Genomic DNA, 22,269 nt, shown 5'->3' with positions numbered 1-22,269 from the left:
ATAACTTGTTCTTAACTGACTTGCCTTGTTAAATAAAGGTTCAATAAAAATGACAGACCGAAAGTGTCAAACATGAATCAAGATGAGAGTAATTCATCAAGAAACCTACCGAATTTATGTTGCACTATAATATGGAACTTTGACATGAAAGGTAACTTGTGTTGCGTGTGCTTATGTACATCGAACTAGACCTATAGATAAGACTTTAACATATAGCCTATACTGCAGATCAGCAGTGCTGTTCACGTGATCTCAATCACCAAGTTTATGCTGCCATCTAGTGTATGCTCTGGGAATGAGTGGCTATGGTGTTTTTCTAATTTCTTTTTAACAGTATACATAGCCTGCCAAACATTTGTCATTGCACTGTCAGCATAGAAATTAACTGTAATATGAACAAACACATACTGAATTCACTGGAATGTAACTTTACACTTTTTATATTACTTGTAGGCCACCCATTACAGTATGTCACTTCACAGAGCAGAATATCATCAAGTGAAATCTATTTCAAGCCTAACACGTGTTTTTCTCTTCCTCCAACAGTTCAGCTTCGCTCTGGAATCTGTGAAGGCATGAGTGAGTGATCTTTATGTCTATCCATGTTACAGTACCATGCTGGTGCTTCATTGTAGAGGGTGGCTGTGTTCTCAGATGAGCTAATATGCAGTGGGCACTGTTTCTTGGCTCCGCATTTTACTCAGGTGCAAATCAAATAAAACACCTCGACCACATTCAAAAGCAGAGACACACAGGCCACAACAAGCATGGATATTATGAAAATGGTCTTCTCTGTAGGACGGGACATGAAGTATTCAGCGCCCAGTTTGGAACAGGGCTCTTGTTGACATTGGAAGAAGGATTTCATGACAAACCCGTATAAGTAGTACTGTCCCACAATAAAAGCGAGCTCTAACGCTATCTTAAAGAGCAATTGGGTCATGTAGCTACGCAGCAGTATTCCCTTGATTTTGATTTTCCCCCGGAGTGGAGATGAAGATGATCTGCATGACCCAGAAACGGATGTGTGATATGGGGAAGATCCAGTCGTAGCAGACATTTTCACAACCAGGTTCTTCGTTGTTGCAGAAGAAATCAGACTGTTCGTCGCCCCACACGCTCTCCGCTCCAGCACCCAGAACCAGGATCCTGAAGATAAACAGGAAACTCATCCATATCTTTCCAATCACCGTTGAGTGGGACTGCACCTTGTCCAGTAATTTAGAAAGATATGACCAGTCCCCCGTTGCGGCTGATTAGTATCTATGGAATAAGAAAAGGAGTAGTCTAACATTTTATTCAGGAATCCCTTCATAGAGAAATAGTGAAATCCTACTAAGATTATACTTTGACTTTGATAGTAGACTAGTGAGCTGTCAACCCGACTGGAGAAGTACATTTGTTTCACAGGACTATTTTAAAATTAAGTTGAAATCATTTCTAATCAAAATCTATGATAGTTTACTGTATATTTCTATTGACATCTACGTTTACATGATATACTGTATTATCCTCAGTTTGTACAAAACTGATTTACTCACCAGTTTTGTTGCTCAGGTCAGAAATACATTTTAATCTACAAGCCGGAGACGAGGAATAATGTTTGTGCCCATGGATTAAGATGTTGAAAGACTGAAAGGGTAGGCCATTCTTATAAACCTGGCGGTTTGGTCAGCCTGACTCACAGTCACACTGCATGCTTGTTGTCACACTTTTACACCAATCAGACTTCACTTATGAATTTGACCCATGCAACAATGGATCACTTCCTTGAAAAGTGGATGACCTTTTGATGCTCCACCCTCACCTCATGTTAACTTCAGCACAAAGAAGATCTAAACATGTGAGATCCAAACACACTCCGTGGAGTCATTCAACCCTCTCTGACTGTATTGTCTGCAGAAAGTTAGTGGTTCTTACCGGATGTTTGTCTTATCTGAATGTTTGTGTCAGTACTTGAAATGATTGTACACAGCTGAGATCCTCCATGAGCAAACGCATCTGTTGATGTTAGGCATCTTTGAAAAGTACAGTTGCCTACTCTCTACAGTAGGTAAGAACCAAATACCATGGGTCGTGTTTGATAACATCCATGAATGCACCATGGCCTTTTGGATTTACAGACACTTGATTACTTCACAGGGATGAGACATTGGGTGTTGACTGACCAATGATAACATATTTAGTTGAAAAAGCAGTTCTGAGGAAGAACATGAGTTCCGCCTTCCTTGGTTTAAACATTTGTAAAGAGGAATGAAAATCGTGCAGGGTGTCAGTGAGTATCGGGGTGGACGGTGTTGACAACATAATGATAGAAACCGATGTCAAACTGTAAGAGGAGAGAATCCAATTCATCAAGAGTTCAGTAGAAAATAACTGGCGTGAAGAGACGGTGCTCACCTCTGAGGTAAGAAAGCTGCTTTGGTTTAACAGTTGTATTCAGGTGGTACTGTATCCTTGAGCTAACGTGGCAGCAAAACATGTTACATAGAACATCGGCTGACTACTTTATTTACATTTGTAATAACACAATTATTATCACGTTTTCATTTTTTTTGTCTTCCCTTTGACCAATTAGCCAAACTTCAATCATGGAGGACTGGTCCTTTCTTGCCTTCCTGTTGGACAAAGTACAATCCCACTCTACGGTTGTCGGGAAGGTTTGACTGACTGTCCTGTTTGTGTTTAGACTGCTGGTACTGTTGGCAGGGATCGACAAAGTATGGGGAGATGAACAATCCTATATGGTCTGCAAAACACTTTCATCGGGCTGTAAGAGTTTGTGCTAAGACCGGGCTTTCCCCATCTCCCACATCTGCTTCTGGGTTCTTCAGATCGTCTTCATCTCCACCACCACTCGGGTTTACCTGGCTCATGTCATTACACGACATCCGCAGGGAGAACCCGCTAAGACACCAACAATCAAAAGGAAATAATAGAATTGTGAAATCACCACGAAATACACTGATGACAAGGAGAGAGTTCACATATAGGGGACCTTGCTTGTCAGTAACATGTGTTTCATGTGTTTTTTTAAGATTCTATTTGAGGTTGGATTCATAGTGGGTTAGTATTCCCTGTATGGCTTCGTGTTGCCCAGTAAGATTAAATGCAGTGGATACCCATGTAAGGGAGACCGTGTAGAGTGCTTCATGTCATGGCCCACTGAGAACGCTATCTTTATCATCTTCTTGCAGGTGATGGCTTGTGTCTCTTTGCTCCTCAATGTGGTCGAGATGTTCTACCTGATTGGGTCAAAGGTTAGGCAGGGGCGTAGCAGCCCTTCAGCAGCTGAGATGTATGCACTTAATGACAAACACAGTTTGATAAAGATGCCTTTTGCTAGATGTCCGGTTGAATCGCTGTCTATGTTCGTAATTTGTTTTCTCATGTATAGATATCCATGCTGATGAAAGCCATGCAGTGTAGACCTCACAACTATAACAAGAGATCCCAAATACAGTAGAATGCTGTTGATTTTACCAGTGATCTCTGACTCTGTTGTGTAACACTGATTGAATGTATTGCATAGATGTTTCATTTGTGTTACACCCTTTTACCACCATGGGGTGTGGCGTATGCAGGTAACACTGGGATGTTGTAATGAATAATGAGAAATTGCTGAGTTGTGACTTAAATATCTCATATGGCTAGGAATGTTAGAGGAAATTAGATGCATAGGCTACCGACATCTGGGTTAACGGCGGCAGGTAGCCTAGTGGTTAAGAGCGTTGGGCAAGTAACTGAAAGGTCGCTGGTTTGAATCCCTTAGTAGGCTAGGTGAAAAATCTGCCTATGTGCATTTGAGCAAGGCACTTAACCCTAAATGCTCCTTTAATTTGCTCTGGATAAGACTGTCTGCTAAATGATTAAAATGTGACTGAATTCGTTTTTTGTTTTTGTGCGTTTCTTGGGTGACACATAGCCAGGTGTTGTAACCAGAATGTGAACCCCAACCTAGCAAGGGGGCAGGAGGCAAACCATGCCAGCTCGGCCGAGGGCCACGTGTTGGTTGTGGAAAACCGACACGGTTTTAGATACAAACTGTTTGATTGATACAGGTTCCAAGGGGTGCTTGATCACAGAGAGTTTCTTTAAAGAAACCTACACCTTGAAGCTGAAGGTGTAGGTCTGCTGTCAGATTGTGGTTGGCTTGTGCTGAAGCAGAAAAGGGTCTAGACATCCCTTATGTAGGCAACCTAGAGTTGGATGTACTGGTAATAGGTAAAACCCTTTCAAAACCAAAATTATTTTATTTTATATTTATATATTTTCTCCCCAATTTCGTGATATCCCCAATTGGTAGTTACAGTCTTGTCCCGTACGGACTCCGGAGAGGTGAAGGTCGAGAGCCACGCGTCCTCCGAAACATGACCCTGCCAAGCCGCACTGTTTCTTGACACACTGTTCACTTCACCCAGAAGCCAGCCCCACCAACGTGTTGGAAGAAACACTACAACTGGCGACCGTGTCAGCGTACATGTGCCTGGCCCGCCACAAGGAGTCGCTAGAGCGCAATGGGACAAGGACATCCCAGGCGGCCAAACCCTCCCCTAAACTGGACGAAGCTGGGACAATTGTGCACCGCCTTATGGGTCTCCCGGTCGCGGCCGGCTGCAACATCAAACCCGGGTCTGTAGTGACGCCTCAAACACTGCGATACCGTGCCTTAGACTGCTGCCAATCTCGGAAGGCCAAAACAGGGAATTCTGTCATGTCTGCTCCCGGTCTTCCCCCCGGGCGCACGAGGACGCCGGCTCCCCAGCATTACGCACTCCTGCCACCATCATTACGCACACCTGCTTCCCTTGTCACGCGCATTAGCAATTTATTGGATTCACCTGGACTCAATCACCTGTTTATTACCTCCCATATATTTGTCAGTTCCCCAGCTCTGTTCCCCGCTGCTGCATTGATTGTCGTCTGTCTTTGTATATCCGTGTGCTGACGCTGTTCCTGTCTTGTTCCATGTCTGTTCCTAATGAAATGTTGACTCCCCGTACCTGATTCTCGACTCCAGCGTCGGTCCTTATAGAATTCTAGTGGTCAAGGACTCCATGGACCCAGATACCAGGGAGAGAAAAGGGGAGGTTCCAGGACTAGTGGGAATGAATGTAATTCAAAATTATTTCAGCATTCTCAAGCAGCATCATGGTCCACAATACTGCCAGATACCAGTGTGAAGCCACATTTAGGCAGGCCTTAGAAGTATGTTGAGCCTAGGACAAACAGGACAACAAGTTTGTAAATCTTCTCTCCCCTGCAGACCTTTTAATCCCACTATGAAGTTGGTCTCAGCCACTGGCTGCCAGGTTGGGCTGAGCCCAGGGGTACCAGTACTGTTAGAACCTTTGACACCAGAGGAAGGTGACTTGCCAGCAGGTATCTTGATCACCAGTGCCTTTATAGCTCAAGAAACAGGCCAGTTAATGATGCCAGTTATGAATGTGGGGGTAGCGAATGTGTATCTGGAACCAGGTATGCATTTAGCCTCCGCCCAGTCAGCAGAGGTGGTGTTTAGCAGTTCAGAAACAGAGGTTATGTTTACAGATTTTCCCGATGAGAGTAGGTCTACTGTTTTCATAGAACATATTCAGGTGTGTTCAAAGCCAGATAAACCATCCATTTCACAACAGGTGAACGATCTACAGTTTCACAAATTGAGTCCATCTCAGGAAGAACAGGTCAGGGGTTTACGGCGTAAGTACTCGGATGTTTTTGCTAAAGAGGATGGAGATGTAGGATACACTGACCTGATAGAACATGAGATTCCTCACATAGATGATGTTCCAGTATGTCAGAGGTACAGATGTTTTCCACCAAGTCAGTAGAAGAAGGTCAAGGCTCACATCAAACTGCTGTTAGAGCAGAAGATTATCAGGGAGACTTGCAGCCCGCATTCCTCACCTACAGTTATTGTTATGAAGAAGGATGGCTCAATAAAGATGTGGATGGATTACAGGAGACTGAATGCTACAACAAGATGAGATGCTTACCCACTCCCAAGAATTGAAGAATCCTGGATGCACTGAGTGGCGCCTGCTGGTTCCCCACCCTGGAGCTGGTGAGTGGCTTCAACCAGGTGGAGGTGGTTGACTAGAACCAAAAAATGTGATCATATTACTCCAGTGCTAGCCTCCCTACACTGGCTTCCTGTTAAGGCAAGGGCTGATTTCAAGGTTTTACGGCTAACCTACAAAGCATTACATGGGCTTGCTCCTACCTATCTTTCCGATTTGGTCCTGCCGTACATACCTACACGTACGCTACGGTCACAAGACGCAGGCCTCCTAATTGTCCCTAGAATTTCTAAGCAAACGGCTATAGAGCTCCATTTTTATGGAATGGTCTGCCTACCCATGTGAGAGACGCAGACTCAGTCTCAACTTTTAAGTCTTTACTGAAGACTTATCTCTTCAGTAGGTCCTATGATTAAGTATAGTCTGGCCCAGGAGTGTGAAGGTGAACGGAAAGGCTGGAGCAACGAACCGCCCTTGCTGTCTCTGCCTTGCCGGTTCCCCTCTCTCCACTGGGATTCTCTGCCTCTAACCCTATTACAGGGGCTGAGTCACTGGCTTACTGGTGTTCTTCCATGCCGTCCATGGGAGGGGTGCGTCACTTGAGTGGGTTGAGTCACTGACATGGTCTTCCTGTCTGGGTTGGCGCCCCCCCCCCCTTGGGTTGTGCCGTGGCGGAGATCTCTGTGGGCTATACTCGGCCTTGTCTTAGGACGGTAAGTTGGTGGTTGGAGACATCCCTCTAGTGGTGTGGGGGCTGTGTTTTGGCAAAGTGGGTGGGGTTATATCCTGCCTGTTTGGCCCTGTCCGGGGGTATCATCGGATGGGGCCACAGTGTCTTCTGATCCCTCCTGTCTCAGCCTCCAGTATTTATGCTGCAGTAGTTTATGTGTCGGGGGGCTAGGGTCAGTCTGTTACATCTGGAGTATTTCTCTTGTCTTATCCGGTGTCCTGTGTGAATTTAAATATGCTCTCTCTAATTCTCTGTTTCTTTCTTTCTCTCGGAGGACCTGAGCCCTAGGACCATGCCTCAGGACTACCTGGCATGATGACTCCTTGCTGTCCCCAGTCCACCTGGCCATGCTGCTGCTCCAGTTTCAACTGTTCTGCCTGCGGCTATGGAACCCTGACCTGTTCACCGGACGTGCTTGTTGCACCCTCGACAACTACTGTGATTATTATTATTTGACCATGCTGGTCATTTATAAACATTTTAACATCTTGACCATGTTCTGTTATAATATCCACCCGGCACAGCCAGAAGAGGACTGGCCACCCCTCATAGCCTGGTTCCTCTCTAGGTTTCTTCCTAGGTTTTTGGCCTTTCTAGGGAGTTTTTCCTAGGGAGTTTTTCCTAGCCACCGTGCTTCTTTCATATGCATTGCTTGCTGTTTGGGGTTTTAGGCTGGGTTTCTGTACAGCACTTTGAGATATCAGCTGATGTACGAAGGGCTATATAAATAAATTTGATTTGATTTGATTTGTGGCAGAGAAAGACAAACACAAAACTGCTTTTTTCCCCCCGGATGCCTGCGACACGGGACTAGGGGCCCAGGTACACGATAGAGGGGAGCAAAAAATAAAATAGCAAACTAAATAAAACATCAACAATATGACCATACATATTTGTGTGCGTCACATTAAGCTACTGAGCTTGAGCGGCAGGTTTGTTGAGAGGCAGCCTCATGTACAGGCCGGCAGGGTTATTTAAAGTGTGCATTCAGAGCCTCCGATCCTATCACGGTTTTAATTTATTCCCAGTATTTATTGAGATCTATTCCTGTATCATGGTATGACCCAGTAACTTATTTGCATCATCGTCTTTAATCCTAGTAGCACCCTCAAGTTCAACGCTATGTGCCCTGTCTTTGTATCGCTAGTTCTTTTTGTTAACAATTATGAATTATTGTGTAATTCAGAGTTTGAGTAGATTTACCCGTGCAACACATCAGGTGTCCAAGATTAATCTGGAGTTCATTGTGCTTTATGCAACTAGCTCTCACAGTCCCCCGTTAGAATTAAACGTTCGTCCATGTTTCTCAAATGTCAAATATTGAAGTTGTTGAAAATGTAACATTTATTAAGTGTTTAATGTTAAGTTTAGGCATTAACTCCGAATGGTTAAGGTACGGGTTAAGGTTAGGGATAGGCTTAAAACAAAAATCTCAAAAACATCTTTCTATCGCTGGATTTCAACTTGTAACCTTTGGAATCAAAGGCAGATGTATACGCCGATCCACCATCCCCAATGCCCTTGCAAATCCGAAATCTACTTGAAGGTAACAGCGCTCACTGTTGCCCCTAGTGGCCGGTTTCCGTGTCATCTCCCGACTCTCAAGCAAACTTTCACTGAGTAGTACAGACAGTAGATGATTCACTTGTATTGAAAATCTAACAGATGAGGTACTTATACTTGCGTCTCATAAAATTAACCCATAATTGACTTGCAATATACTGTACATTCCTGCAGATATACATACAGCGTGTAGTCTACAGCCTCATTGCACACACATTTACTATAGTCCATTATTACCATGAAGATTTTGTTGCACCTCTTGACCGAAGAAGACAATGCTATATTTACGGCTTGTATTTTGGTCTTAGTCATTCAAATCACTGATACAGTTTACACATCATAGTCTAGTTTTGCTGCGCGATTTACTTTTTTATATGCTGTACATACAGTATATTGACAGAATAAAATATGATGGTATAAAACATCACACCAGTCGCCTGTTTATAGTTATTTAAATGTTTTCCTCATCTTATAACATAAAATACACTCTAGGCAAAGCTCACATTTTTTACATTTTATTTACAAGCACATAAAATAAATACAAAAATCAAACTGACATATTTACAAATATTGAAAGTCACAAATATTTTCTGGATTATGTTTTGGTCACTTTAGGTCAGTGTGGTTTCAATAACCCAAACAATGTATGATGAATCACATTATATTAAGATTCATACATGATCACAAAAAGCCAATTCGATGACCATCTCACTGAGGAGCGACAAGACTGCTGAAAATTAGGTTGCAATCCATTTGATTTCCTTCTAGTGCACACCATGAACAAATACAACATGTTTGGCTTGGTTAACCAGAGGACAATAAATCAAAGCTCAAAGTGTTGGTCCTGTTACACGTACTGCATTGTATTAACCCATACTTATAGAATCAAGCCAAGCCTAACAATATTTTTTAGACACTGCATTATTTTAGGACTGAACAGTTTCAGTGTCATCCTTTCTCTGCCACTGAATAGCTGAGTGGTGATCAATGATTTCGGGCAGTGCTGCCTCCATCCAGACAGCTGTGCATTGCGATGGCTGGGACTTGTTTGGCTCGTCTTCTTGAGCCAGAGCCACACGTAGAGCAGATCAGATAAAATATCTCCACCACATTCAGCAGCAGAGATACACACGCCACCACCAGCATAAAGATGATGAAGATGGTCTTCTCTGTTGGTCGTGACATGAAGCATTCTACAGTGAACGGACAGGGAGCTCTGCTGCATTCAATCTTGGGTTCCAGAATAAACCCATACAAGTAATACTGACCCACTATAAACGCTATCTCAAGCAGAATCCTGAACAATATATTGACTGTGTAACTAGCCAGCAATTCACCTTTGATTTTGACATGACCCTTCTCATCAGAATACTTAGGCATTTTCCCCATCTCATTGCCTGCCTGACTCAGCCATTGCCTCAGTTTGTTCTCCTTGTGGATGACGTGCATGACATGTCCCAGGTACACCAACGTTGGGGTGGAGACGAAGATGATCTGAAGGACCCAGAAGCGGATGTGGGAGATGGGGAAGGCGTGGTCGTAGCACACGTTCTTACAGCCGGGCTGTTTGGTATTGCAAATCATATTGGACTGCTCATCGCCCCACACCTTCTCCGCCCCTGCTCCGAGGACCATGATCCTGAAGATAAACAGGACGGTCATCCAAACCTTTCCAATGACCGTGAAGTGCGACTGCACCTTGCCCAGCAGTGATGACAGGAATCCCCACTCTCCCATTTTTGCTGATACCTCTGGCTAGAAAGAAGCTGGGAAAAAACAAATACGTTTGGTAAAACAAAGCGAAAGGTTGAGTTACACTATTGGCAACATTCTGACAAATGATTGGAAATCTATGATGAGATTGAATGAAAAAGGATTAAATGGGTAAAAAAAATCCCAGAGTAGATGAACAGAGAGCGGTCTGTGTTACGGAGAGAAGAACACAAGCTGTTTATGGGATATTAAGGCTATTTCTTTGAGTAAAGTAAGCTATAAAACACATTGCCTGACTGGAGAGATTTCACATGCTGTCTGTTATCAAGAGATTAACTGTATTCTGAGTCAAAATCTGATCTATAATATTTTAGCATCAGACATTATAATTCAGTTTTTTTTCAATAACCAAATATACTGCTCAAAAAAATAAAGGGAACACTTAAACAACACATCCTAGATCTGAATGAAATAAAAAATCTTATTAAATACTTTTTTCTTTACATAGTTGAATGTGCTGACAACAAAATCACGCAAAAATAATCAATGGAAATCCAATTTATCAACCCATGGAGGTCTGGATTTGGAGTCACACTCAAAATTAAAGTGGAAAACCACACTACAGGCTGATCCAACTTTGATGTAATGTCCTTAAAACAAGTCAAAATGAGGCTCAGTAGTGTGTGTGGCCTCCACGTGCCTGTATGACCTCCCTACAATGCCTGGGCATGCTCTTGATGAGATGGCGGATGGTCTCCTGAGGGATCTCCTCCCAGACCTGGACTAAAGCATCCGCCAACTCCTGGACAGTCTGTGGTGCAACGTGGCGTTGGTGGATGGAGCGAGACATAATGTCCCAGATGTGCTCAATTGGATTCAGGTCTGGGGAACGGGCGGGCCAGTCCATAGCATCAATGCCTTCCTCTTGCAGGAACTGCTGACACACTCCAGCCACATGAGGTCTAGCATTGTCTTGCATTAGGAGGAACCCAGGGCCAACCGCACCAGCATATGGTCTCACAAGGGGTCTGAGGATCTCATCTCGGTACCTAATGGCAGTCAGGCTATCTCTGGTGAGCACATGGAGGGCTGTTCGGCCCCCCAAAGAAATGCCACCCCACACCATGACTGACCCACCGCCAAACCGGTCATGCTGGAGGATGTTGCAGGCAGCAGAACGTTCTCCACGGCGTCTCCAGACTCTGTCACGTCTGTCACGTGCTCAGTGTGAACCTGCTTTCATCTGTGAAGAGCACAGGGCGCCAGTGGCGAATTTGCCAATCGTGGTGTTCTCTGGCAAATGCCAAACGTCTTGCACAGTGTTGGGCTGTAAGCACAACCCCCACCTGTGGACGTCGGGCCCTCATACCACCCTCATGGAGTCTGTTTCTGACCGTTTGAGCAGACACATGCACATTTGTGGCCTGCTGGAGGTCATTTTGCAGGGCTCTGGCAGTGCTCCTCCTGCTCCTCCTTGCACAAAGGCGGAGGTAGCGGTCCTGCTGCTGGGTTGTTGCCCTCCTACGGCCTCCTCCACGTCTCCTGATGTACTGGCTTGTCTCCTGGTAGGGCCTCCATGCTCTGGACACTACGCTGACAGACACAGCAAACCTTCTTGCCACAGCTCGCATTGATGTGCCATCCTGGATGAGCTGCACTACCTGAGCCACTTGTGTGGGTTGTAGACTCCGTCTCATGCTACCACTAGAGTGAAAGCACCGCCAGCATTCAAAAGTGACCAAAACATCAGCCAGGAAGCATAGGAACTGAGAAGTGGTCTGTGGTCCCCACCTGCAGAACCACTCCTTTATTGGGGGTGTCTTGCTAATTGCCTATAATTTCCACCTGTTGTCTATTCCATTTGCACAACAGCATGTGAAATTTATTGTCAATCAGTGTTGCTTCCTAAGTGGACAGTTTAATTTCACAGAAGTGTGATTGACTTGGAGTTACATTGTGTTGTTTAAGTGTTCCCTTTATTTTTTTGAGCAGTGTATATAATGTTTTTTATATATGCAGTACATTACACCAGATCCAACATTATTGGCACCCTTGATAAATACACACTATAAAATAAATAATACAAATCTAAGCTACAGTTTATTGTAATATTATTTTATGCTAATAGAATTGCTCAGAGATAAAAAAAAAAAAATTGCTCAGTCATTTAAAAAATCTAAAAAAGATTCTGGTCAAAATGACTGGCAACCCTGTTTTCAATACCTTTCAATACCTCATCTTGTGAGGATAATGGCACTAAACATGTCCTGGTACTTGGTAAAGGGCCCAAGGACAAGTGGAAGGCAAAATAGCTCCATAACATCAAAGATCCATCACTAACATATTTGATGTTATGGGGCTATTTTGCTTCCACTGGTCCTGGGGCCATTGTTAAGGTCATACGCATCATGAACCCAGTACCAGGACATTTTAGACCTGGTTGCCTCTGCAAGGAGGCTAAAACAGACAAAAGTGCATCTTCCAGCAAGACAATAACCTCAAGCAAACATCAAAATCCACAGAGAAATGGTTAATTGACAACAAAATAATCTCAGTCTCTGGACTTGAACCCCATTGAAAAGCTGTGGTTTGAATTGAAGAGGGGATTCCAAAAGCACAGACGAAGGATATCAAGGATCTGGATTCTGAATGCAGTAATGGTCTAAGATACCTCCCAATGTGATCTCTAATCTAAATCTCTAAACTACTGTATATCTCTTTCTCTGAGCAATTGTAATAGTATAAAATAATTTCTATATTTGTTTGAGCATACAATATAGCTCAGTATTTTATACTCCCTTTTTTGCTCATCTTTATCAAGGGTGCCAGTAATTATGGGCCTGACTGAACATTCTGTTTTGAGTATCATTTTTTTTACAAATTATTTCAATTTATTTTTATGATATGCCCAAAGTATGTAAGTGTAAAATGTCCCAAATACCACAAAATCTATATTTAAATAAAAACTCAAACTTTTGTTTGTAGGTTAAAGATATGTTTAAGCCAAGGTTGTCCATCTAACAATGGTTCAAGCTTATCCATAAATCATTTTGGTTTTAGTGATATTAGATTTGCATTCTTATGTGTTTTCATGTAAAGTGAAAACAACAAAATAGTTCATTAAATATGTCTTACCTTTAAACAGACACCTTCTGGGCAGAACACAACACCCAGCAGTTGTAGTGGCAAATGTTGAAATGCTACGTACTGCTACTAGTTTACCTTGAACTTTAGTTTTGTCGAATTACACAATTGTCTTGTCGTGCGAGCTGACACGTTGTGAATGGAAATGATACATCTGCTGTTTAGAATTATGTGTTCCTGGGAATGATTGTACAAGTTAATAATTGGCAAAACAACGATAAGGTACATTTTAACGTTGAGTCATTTTGTATTTCCAAATGAGTCAGTAATAACCATGAAATTGCATTGTAATCTAAGCCATAGACTTTGCTAATGATTTCTCATTGAAAATGTGGGTGGTCTAGGTCTAGGTAGGCAAAGGGTAATATAAGTTCATGAAATCTTAAATCAATATTTTTTTTGGGGGGGGGGGGGATTTCTTTGGATAGTTTTCAGAGTATACTGTATGAAATTGTATTTTTGTTGTTGACAATGCTCTCTCAGAATATGTGCCACGATTGACATTAATAGAGTGCTGGCAAAAAATAAGGATACTTATTTTATTATACTATAGCTATAAGCCCCTTTATTGTGAGGGTTGAAGGATGTGCCATTCCTTATTTTCAAGTTATGCCTATAGCAATATTTTCATATGCAGAGTACACAGTCTAGCACTCCTAGAACATTTGTCTGGATTGGTATTTTGACAAAGTTCTGGTATAATAATAAGCCACTTTATTTTGAGAGTTGGGAGACATACAGATGTAGGATCTTAATTTGAGCCAGTTTGCTACAGCAGGAAAATAATCCTGAAGCAACAGGAAATGTGAATTATTAGGTTATAATTATAATTAATGGATTTTTGTAGGTGTTGATAAACCTTAAATACACTATAGCAAGAAACTAGTGATCAAATTAAGATCTTATTCTTCAGTGATGTTCATTTAAAAGCAATATTTCTATAAATGCTGTCCAAAGAGACTCAACTATTCCTTCATGTGTATTATTGTAACATGTTTCAGTGATTGTTTGATGAGTTTTCAGTCTCTAAGGTTCATGCAACCACCATTAATACAAACATTTAAAACATTTTTTTTTACAATATATTTTATTTAGTAATTTAAAAAAATAAACACTGCATATCTAGATTGTATTGTAGGATAGACAATATCTCGGTTGTTAACATTCATCAGGCAATATACAAATAATTTCAAGACCCCAGGTGGTAGGGATTTTTTAGTAATGGGGCCCTTTATCAACTTCTCAATGCTAGCAGATACCATAGACTCCCAGTCATTGTGCTAACACTAGTTAGCATGGGCTCACTAAACTACCTCTAACTTCCTTCATACTGGACACGGAGAGATAGAAATAGTATCCACAAATTAATCTGACTGGGGAAATAGATTTCCAAAATCCCAAAGCTTCCTATGACAGAAAATGTTACATAGAACATACCATTGGGATATTATAACTGAATTACATTTCTATTTCACAGATATCAAGGTGTATTGGCATTTAGGGGTAACATTTCATTTTGTAGTAGTTCACAATTGAACAGTAAACATTCAACATCAATACATAAAATACACTAACTACTAGTGCACTGCGTTTAAATCAATAAACATAAGCAAGCAAAACAGGTAGTGTACAATCATGGCTAATTAACTTTCAAGTGTTTTTGGGGTCACCTAGCAACCTTTTCTCTTGTGTGGCTCCATCCAGACTACCCCCTAAACTCTGGCCACTCTCAAACTCCAGGTTCATCTTGTTCTGTCTCAGTGGGTCCATCTCAGTATCCACGCGACCAGACCACCTATGGGAGCGGAGGGAGGCAGGGTTCGCTGCTGAGGTAGTGTGATGAGTGCGCCCCTTGGAGCCGCCACATCTCACTCTTGTGTAAAGCAGATAGAAAACCTCAATCACGTTCAGAGCCAGAGACACACAGGCCACCACCAGCATGAAGATGATGAATATGGTCTTCTCTGTGGGACGGGACATGTAGCATTCTACAGTAAAGGGACAGGGAGATTTGGAGCAAGGGAACATGGGGACCATGACAAACCCATACAGGTAGTACTGGCCCACAATAAAAGCGGTCTCTAGAAGGATCTTAAAGAATAGCTGGGTCATGTAACTGCCCAACAAATCTCCCCTAATTCTGACCTTCCCTGCTTCATCTGTGTATTTGGGCTTCTTCAACATGCCATTATCTTCTTGGTTGTGCAGTATGACTCTTAGCTTGTTCTCCTGGCTGATGACATGCATGGCATGGCCCAGGTACAGAAGAGTTGGAGTGGAGATGAAGATGATCTGCATGACCCAGAAACGGATGTGTGATATGGGGAAGATCCAGTCATAGCAGACATTTTTACAACCAGGTTGTTGCGTATTGCATATGAAATCAGATTGTTCATCGCCCCACACGCTCTCCGCTCCAGCACCCAGAACCATGATTCTGAACAGGAACAGGACACTCATCCATATCTTTCCAATGACCGTTGAGTGGGACTGCACCTTGTCCAGTAACGTGGAAAGAAAACTCCAGTCTCCCATGTTTGCTGATGTTCAATGGCTTTCTGAAGAAGAGAAGAAAATAACCAGTTAATTAATTTGACAGTAGAAGGCCCATCTTATCAATGAGTCAAGTTGTCAATGTTTTCCACTTCTCTTTTTATCCTTAATCATTCATTTGATTTTTGGGGCACGCACTCAACAGCATCAAGACCAAGTTCCTAAAACTGATATCCCTCTATCATTAAGACTCTCTGGTCACCCCCAAAGCCAATTCCTCCTTTGGCCGTATTTCCTTCCAGTTCTCTGCTGCCAATGACTGGAACGAACTACAAAAATCTCTGAAACTGGAAACACATCTCCCTCACTAGCTTTAAGCACCAGCTGTCAGAGCAGCTCACAGATCACTGCACCTGTACATAGCCCATCTATAATTTAGCCCAAACAACTACCTCTTCCCCTACTGTATTTTTTGTATTTTTTTATTTTGCTCCTTTGCACCCCATTATTTCTATTTCTACTTTGCACTTTCTTCTACTACAAATCTACCATTCCAGTGTTTTACTTGCTATTTTGTATTTACTTTGCCACCATGGCCTTTTTTTGCCTTCACCTCCCTTATCTCACCTATTTTGCTCACTTTGTATATAGACATATTTTTCTACTGTATTATTGACTGTATGTTTGTTTTACTCCATGTGTAACTCTGTGTTGTTGTATGTTGTCGAACTGCTTTGCTTTATCTTGGCCAGGTCGCAATTGTAAATGAGAACTTGTTCTCAACTTGCCTACCTGGTTAAATAAAGGTGAAAAAAAAATAAAAATAAAGACAATATAAAAAAAAATATATATATATATATATATATATATATATATATATATATATATATATATATATTACAACATTGTATGTAATAACCCTTCTGTATTGAAAGATAACCCTCGTTCAAAAAAAAACTTAAAATGTAAGCAGTTAGTCACATAATGAAGAGCAACAAAAAGCACGACAGGCTAGATCATAGTTCATGTCTAGTATGTATTGATAATGAGGAAAAGTTGATGTATGCCTTATTTACTATTAATAATATGTTCATATTTTATGATATTGCATGGTAGTCAGTACACCCCAAACACCTTACGTACTGAACAGTCTATAATAACTTCAGTAAAAATTCATTCGATCCAAAAGAATTACAGAACAAACTATTACTTGTTTGTTTTTTTTAATGACTCAAAGGATAGGAAAATGTGAAGTGAGGAGAAAGAAGTTGCTTCCTACCTGGTCCTGACTCTATGGAGAATATACCTCTAAGACCAACTGATTGCTAACATGAGTTGAACCTTGAGTTTTGGAGGATGGTGGTAAGAATTGCGTCAGGTTCCCTGTCACGTTGTCATAATCAGCAAATGCCATTTTAAAAGTTAACCTGTACAGGACTGACAGGAAGGGCCATATATAATGACTGACAGAAAGATACATACCCACAACAATAAGAAGCATGCACTCAACAGTCTTAACAGGAACACATCTAAATAAACAATTTTGTCTTGTAATGAATTGATAACACAGAGCCCAGAGTTGTTCCTAAAATAGGTATCATGGTGTCCGAAACATTCAAACCAAACACAATACCAGCCAGAATAATTTCCTTATAAAATAATAATTTATTAAATCAAGATTATTGTGTTATATGAATGACATCTACTTATACATGCAATGTCACAACCAATAATACAAATCGCAAAGAAATATTTAGAAAATTAAGAAATGCATCTAATTTAAAGAAACATATTTATATTAAAAATATTTGTCTGTGGTACAAGCTCAAACATGAATCCTTTATCACATAAAAACATGATCAATATGTAATTTAATATTTAGGAGAAATATGTATGGCTGTAGACTGGCATGCGAATCATTGAGTCAACAAACAAGCAGGTTGTGTGAAAAATAATATGTTCAAAAGCTGACACCTTAGATGTGGACCTCCCCCATGTTAGCAGTGTTTTCCTCAGAAGCCACACTTTTCGTCACCCCACTGCCTAGCTTCCTCCCCTGCAGCTCCAACTCCAGATTGACCCAGTTCTGGATCATCTGGTCTTTGTTCTCAAAGGCCTTCCTCTCCAGGACAGGGGTGACCGGGGTCACCGTGTAGTCCTGCCTTCTGTCCAGACACTCTTTGACCAATTTGACAAACAGGTAAAAGAGCTCAATGAGGTTGAGGAGTAGAGACACACAGGCTACAACCAGCATAAACCAGATGAAGACGGTTTTCTCTGTGGGTCTGGACAGGAAGCAGTCCACCTTGTGAGGGCAGGGGAAGCGAACGCAGATAAAGCGGGCCTGGAGGGTGAAGCCATACAGGTAGTACTGTCCCACAATGAACCCCACCTCTAGAATGATCTTCACCAGTACGTGCAGTACGTAACTGCGTAATAGACGGCCACGCAGGTTAATCTTTCCATTGTCGTTGCTGTACTTGGGGACTTTGTAGCCCTTCTTCAGGAAGTTATTGGCTTGCTCATCCTGTGCTTGCTTCTTCATCTTCTCCCTGACTTTCTTCTCTACGTGGATGATGTGGAGGACATGGCCCAGGTACACTAGGGTTGGGCTGGAAACAGAGATGATCTGAAGCACCCAGAAACGGACGTGTGAGATGGGGAAGGCGTGGTCATAACAGACGTTCTCACATCCAGGCTGGTCTGTGTTACAGACGAAGTCTGACTGCTCGTCCCCCCACACCTTCTCTGCCCCGGCCCCAAGGACCAGGATCCTGAAGACAAACAGGACAGTTAGCCAGATCTTCCCTATGACCGTGGAGTGGGACTGCACTTTGTCCAGCAGCCGGCCCAGCAAGTCCCATTCACCCATTTTGATCAGTTAGACAGTTTGCTGTGGAAAAACATAGAATTGATTTATCACATGGTCGATTACTGTTGCGACTACAACAGTAAAATGTATTTAATGTTTTAAGCAATGTTTTAGAGAATGAATAGATCTCATAACAGCATGAATTAAACAGTACTAATTAAAATGTACCAATGAGTCGTCAATCAAGGACCTTCTTTATCGGTTAATTTGAACCATTGAGTACATTGATAAGTGAAGGCCAATGAGGCCCAGATATCAGGAGCCATTACAACAACAGACCTTTCCAATCTGGTGGGAACCAAGGACCCGACCTTGTTAAACCCCCAAACATTGATTGCTTTATTCAGAAGGCACAAGAAGACATTCCAATTATTTCCTGCCTTTCCATTACAGTTTCCTGTGCCGCAATTTAATTCAGGGTCATTTATTGAACGCAGACTCAAAATTGAATCTTTGCCTATCAATGTTTTCTGAGGAAAAACCTCTCACTGCAGATAGTTTTTCATCAAAGATGTACGCGCAGTCTAATTATTGTTAAACAGGTATGTTATAAATACTATAATTATAGGCTGTCATTACTTTTTAGTCATGGTCAGCAAATCTCATGCACCCTTATAAAATATCCCTTTAATGTAAATTTCAATTGATTAACCTCACTGTCTATGCATTATGACTGTCTAGTATGGTATTACCAACAACTAATCAGACGCAATGTACTTAACTATTTTAAGAGACCCTTGCATTTTCGTAATAAAAGAAGAGACCATTACATCTCACTTTCTAATGTCATGAATGCAATTTGCACAAACCTGGTATTTGATTATGTAATGATTATAAGTGAATTGCTTGCTTTTTCAACTTACCAACGGACAAGACTTGTGCTCAGTCTCTCAGGAGGGTGATGTCAGAGTGAAGCCGAGAATCTTCTCAACCTTCCCCTCTTATGGAGGCACCATCCAAACCACAACAAAGACTACATATCCCACCTCTTAGTCATGACACCATTCAATGACCTGTGGTAGTGTTGTTGCCCAAGGTCAAACCATAAAATGATAATTTAGGTTCATATGATATCTACTGTATGGCTATACCAAACATAGAGGCAGGGTATGCTAATATCCGAGAAATTAAGCTTAAAAAAACAAAAGTGAGACACTGCCAACCTGCAACAAAATTTAATTGACTACAGACCAAATATTGATATTTATACACAATATGCATTTTATGTGTCTAATACTTAGACATTTTGCCATTTCTTTGTCAGTTGTTACTTTCCAATTGTTCCATCAATTGTTTTGGTTTTAACAGCAGACTTTGCTTCACATGTCCTTGTGAGGATTACAGACAATGACTGACCACATTTTTTCAAAATAATATTCCATATGTCAAGATGGTTGGTCTTTTTAAATAAAAATGATTTACAAAACTATCTTGTCTTTGTTGTTAAACACATAGATATGTTATGTTCAAAAATGAAACCCTGATCAAGTACATCAACAAATAGTTATCTAGTAAGGACCATCTTTATTGAGATGCATAGCATAATAAAAAATGTATAACATATGCATATTCACCAAGCATAGACTACATGAAAAGTAATTCACAAGCACGCAAGTTGTTTCTGCAAATCATATCGCCAATAATTATAATCACAGCACATCACTAAATAAAAAATAACCCATTTCAAAATCTATTCTCAAGTATACTGTCCGTTGTATCAAAACAACTCTTTACATAGGAATGCCAGTTAAACACCTCAATGATCACAGTTGGTCAAATAAACCTCAAATCACTGCAAAGAATATCTCCATCACCTCCCATATCTGTGCATTTCACGGACGTCATCAACATAATTTGGGCACTACACTCCTGGAGATTCTTTAGTATTATTATAAACTATGAATAAATATCATTTTTTATGCAATTCAAGATACAATCATTACACACACTAATTCACTCATTAGTGTAATATTATCTGTATGATACTAGTGTGATATCATCTGTGTGATGACTGTATGACTACCAGCTAGGCATAACTTTGTTGTCATGAGTTCAGTGGCTGCAGTTCCGTTTCTGGAGACATTTCAGCATGAGCTTGTGAGCATACGTGACCCCAAGACCCAAATCCATTCTGGCATTGACTGCACAAGTCGAAACTGGAAAAGATAACACCAACAAGAGAGTCATGGTTAGTCTATAGTTTAAAATGGACGATGGCTACTAAATGTCTATCCCTCAACTCTACCAAGACCCATTTTAATCAGCACTGATCTGTGTACCTGCAGTGTATGGGGCCAATAGCCTGTGGTCCTGTGTGAGATGCCCAGGGTGGAGATGGCATGACGGGCATACACATCTGACTGCGGTATTAGCCACCCGCCTGCTGATGCTCCATGGGGCGCCACTTGGAAAGGTACCAGACTTTGCACAAAGATTCCCTGACGACCATATTCATGGTGCAGAGCCCGGGAAAAGTTGTCAAGGTAAGCCTGAGAAAAAAGAGAAGAATCACAGCCATTTCAGTTCAACAAAACAGTAAGCTGATAAGGCCACAACGCATTTAAAAACATGAACGTCATTAGGGTCTCACTCACACACACACACACACACACACACACACACACACACACACACACACACACACACACACACACACACACACACACACACACACACACACACACACACACACACACACCTAATAGTGTGTATGTGTGTGCGTAGAATCTGACCGTAGACGCAGAGAGAGCAGCTTTGCTTGGAGAGGGTCTATAACATGCCCCAGAAGAGATGTTCACTACTGCTCCACGTCTCCTCTCTACCATGCCAGGTAGAACCAGGCGCGTCATCAGTGTGGTGGCAGCAATATTTCTGTTGATTACGTCCCATAACAGGTCTTCAGACAGACCAGTAAAGTTTGGCGAGTTGCGAAGGGAGTCATCCACACAGTTAACCAGAAAGCCTATGTCTTTGTCCCGCAAAGCGTCTTTGACAGGCTTGCAAGCTGCATGGCCCTGACTGAAGTCTGCCACAAGCACCATTGTATCCACTCTGTGAGTCTCAGATATGGCCTTGGCTGTGTCACTGACACTGGCACCATCTTGGCTTATCAGGATGATGCAGATGCCCTGCCTGGCAAGCTCCTCTGCATAGGCTTTCCCTATGGCCTCTGAAGCACCTGCAATACATGGGCATAGAAGACATGATGAGAACCATAACATAAAAACCCTCTATGTGAACTGTGGAATTATTCGCTGTCTATTCTATTGCATTTACCTTACCATAAATGACAGCCCATTCACCAAAACGGCGGCCAAGGCGCACGCTTGGCATCAGTCGAGGAAGGAAATGCACCCTGACAAAGCTGTAGCAGTCCCGCACGAGGATGAAAGCTTTGCTGGCTGTATACAGAGCACCCACAACGGCTAGGGTTTCCACACATGAATTGCATGACCGAGCAATTTCTCTATACAAAAGCTCAAAACTGTCAACAGCAGCCATAGCAGTCACGGGTTGGTATTTAGCTAGCTAAACTAAAAAAAACTACAAACAATGGTTTCCAATCCTAGCCAATCTGTACTACTTATGTACTTCAATAAGCTAGCTAACGCTTTTCTGATTATATACTTTACTTGATACTTAGTTAAACTTTGTATCGTATTATGCCATCTAGATAAATAGCAATTCTGACAGGTGCAATCTTGAGGTAGTTTGGCTTTTGACAGACGATCCTT

At 41.8% G+C, this 22,269-nt stretch overlaps 4 protein-coding genes and 2 pseudogenes across 4 annotated transcripts; 1 reads left to right on the top strand and 5 right to left on the bottom strand.

The window, feature by feature from the left end:
* Window positions 1-580: 580 nt before the first annotated feature.
* Window positions 581-1,698, bottom strand: LOC115191451 (gap junction Cx32.2 protein-like; annotated as a pseudogene).
* Window positions 1,699-2,591: 893 nt separating this feature from the next.
* On the top strand, window positions 2,592-3,466 carry LOC115191349 (gap junction Cx32.2 protein-like; annotated as a pseudogene).
* Window positions 3,467-8,812: 5,346 nt separating this feature from the next.
* LOC115193510 (gap junction Cx32.2 protein) lies at window positions 8,813-13,315 on the bottom strand. Its single transcript, XM_029752203.1, has 2 exons — window positions 13,162-13,315; window positions 8,813-10,079 (listed from the first exon to the last, which is right to left on the bottom strand). Exon 2 carries the CDS (start codon window positions 10,048-10,050, stop codon window positions 9,298-9,300), a length of 753 nt encoding a protein of 250 aa, XP_029608063.1. The 5' UTR covers window positions 10,051-10,079; window positions 13,162-13,315; the 3' UTR covers window positions 8,813-9,297.
* Window positions 13,316-14,249: 934 nt separating this feature from the next.
* On the bottom strand, window positions 14,250-17,027 carry LOC115193501 (gap junction Cx32.2 protein). The gene is made up of 2 exons (XM_029752192.1): window positions 16,943-17,027; window positions 14,250-15,728 (listed from the first exon to the last, which is right to left on the bottom strand). The coding sequence occupies exon 2, from the start codon at window positions 15,703-15,705 to the stop codon at window positions 14,821-14,823; it is 885 nt and encodes a 294-aa protein (XP_029608052.1). The 5' UTR covers window positions 15,706-15,728; window positions 16,943-17,027; the 3' UTR covers window positions 14,250-14,820.
* Window positions 17,028-17,465: 438 nt separating this feature from the next.
* gja11 (gap junction protein, alpha 11) lies at window positions 17,466-19,414 on the bottom strand. The gene is made up of 2 exons (XM_029752181.1): window positions 19,399-19,414; window positions 17,466-18,556 (listed from the first exon to the last, which is right to left on the bottom strand). Exon 2 carries the CDS (start codon window positions 18,533-18,535, stop codon window positions 17,639-17,641), a length of 897 nt encoding a protein of 298 aa, XP_029608041.1. The 5' UTR covers window positions 18,536-18,556; window positions 19,399-19,414; the 3' UTR covers window positions 17,466-17,638.
* Window positions 19,415-20,039: 625 nt separating this feature from the next.
* On the bottom strand, window positions 20,040-22,263 carry hsdl1 (hydroxysteroid dehydrogenase like 1). Its single transcript, XM_029752171.1, has 4 exons — window positions 21,817-22,263; window positions 21,268-21,713; window positions 20,815-21,024; window positions 20,040-20,691 (listed from the first exon to the last, which is right to left on the bottom strand). Exons 1-4 carry the CDS (start codon window positions 22,034-22,036, stop codon window positions 20,620-20,622), a joined length of 948 nt encoding a protein of 315 aa, XP_029608031.1. The 5' UTR covers window positions 22,037-22,263; the 3' UTR covers window positions 20,040-20,619.
* Window positions 22,264-22,269: the final 6 nt, after the last annotated feature.

This window comes from Salmo trutta, chromosome 1, assembly GCF_901001165.1.
Source record: "Salmo trutta chromosome 1, fSalTru1.1, whole genome shotgun sequence".
Taxonomy (NCBI): domain Eukaryota; kingdom Metazoa; phylum Chordata; class Actinopteri; order Salmoniformes; family Salmonidae; genus Salmo; species Salmo trutta.
Note: the sequence above shows the minus strand (reverse complement) of the source record. Positions and strands in the feature narration are given on the sequence as shown.

Bases quoted from the DNA above. Each gene is read 5' to 3' on its own strand.
- LOC115193501 (XM_029752192.1), bottom strand. From the start codon at position 15,705: ATGGGAGACTGGAGTTTTCTTTCCACGTTACTGGACAAGGTGCAGTCC.
- gja11 (XM_029752181.1), bottom strand. From the start codon at position 18,535: ATGGGTGAATGGGACTTGCTGGGCCGGCTGCTGGACAAAGTGCAGTCC.
- LOC115193510 (XM_029752203.1), bottom strand. From the start codon at position 10,050: ATGGGAGAGTGGGGATTCCTGTCATCACTGCTGGGCAAGGTGCAGTCG.
- hsdl1 (XM_029752171.1), bottom strand. From the start codon at position 22,036: ATGGCTGCTGTTGACAGTTTTGAGCTTTTGTATAGAGAAATTGCTCGG. The intron at 21,025-21,267 runs GTCAGATTCTAC...CTTTTTTCTCAG, and splicing joins CTGCTCTCTCTGCGTCTACG to GCTTACCTTGACAACTTTTC. The intron at 20,692-20,814 runs GTACACAGATCA...TATCTTTTCCAG, and splicing joins ATTGGCCCCATACACTGCAG to TTTCGACTTGTGCAGTCAAT.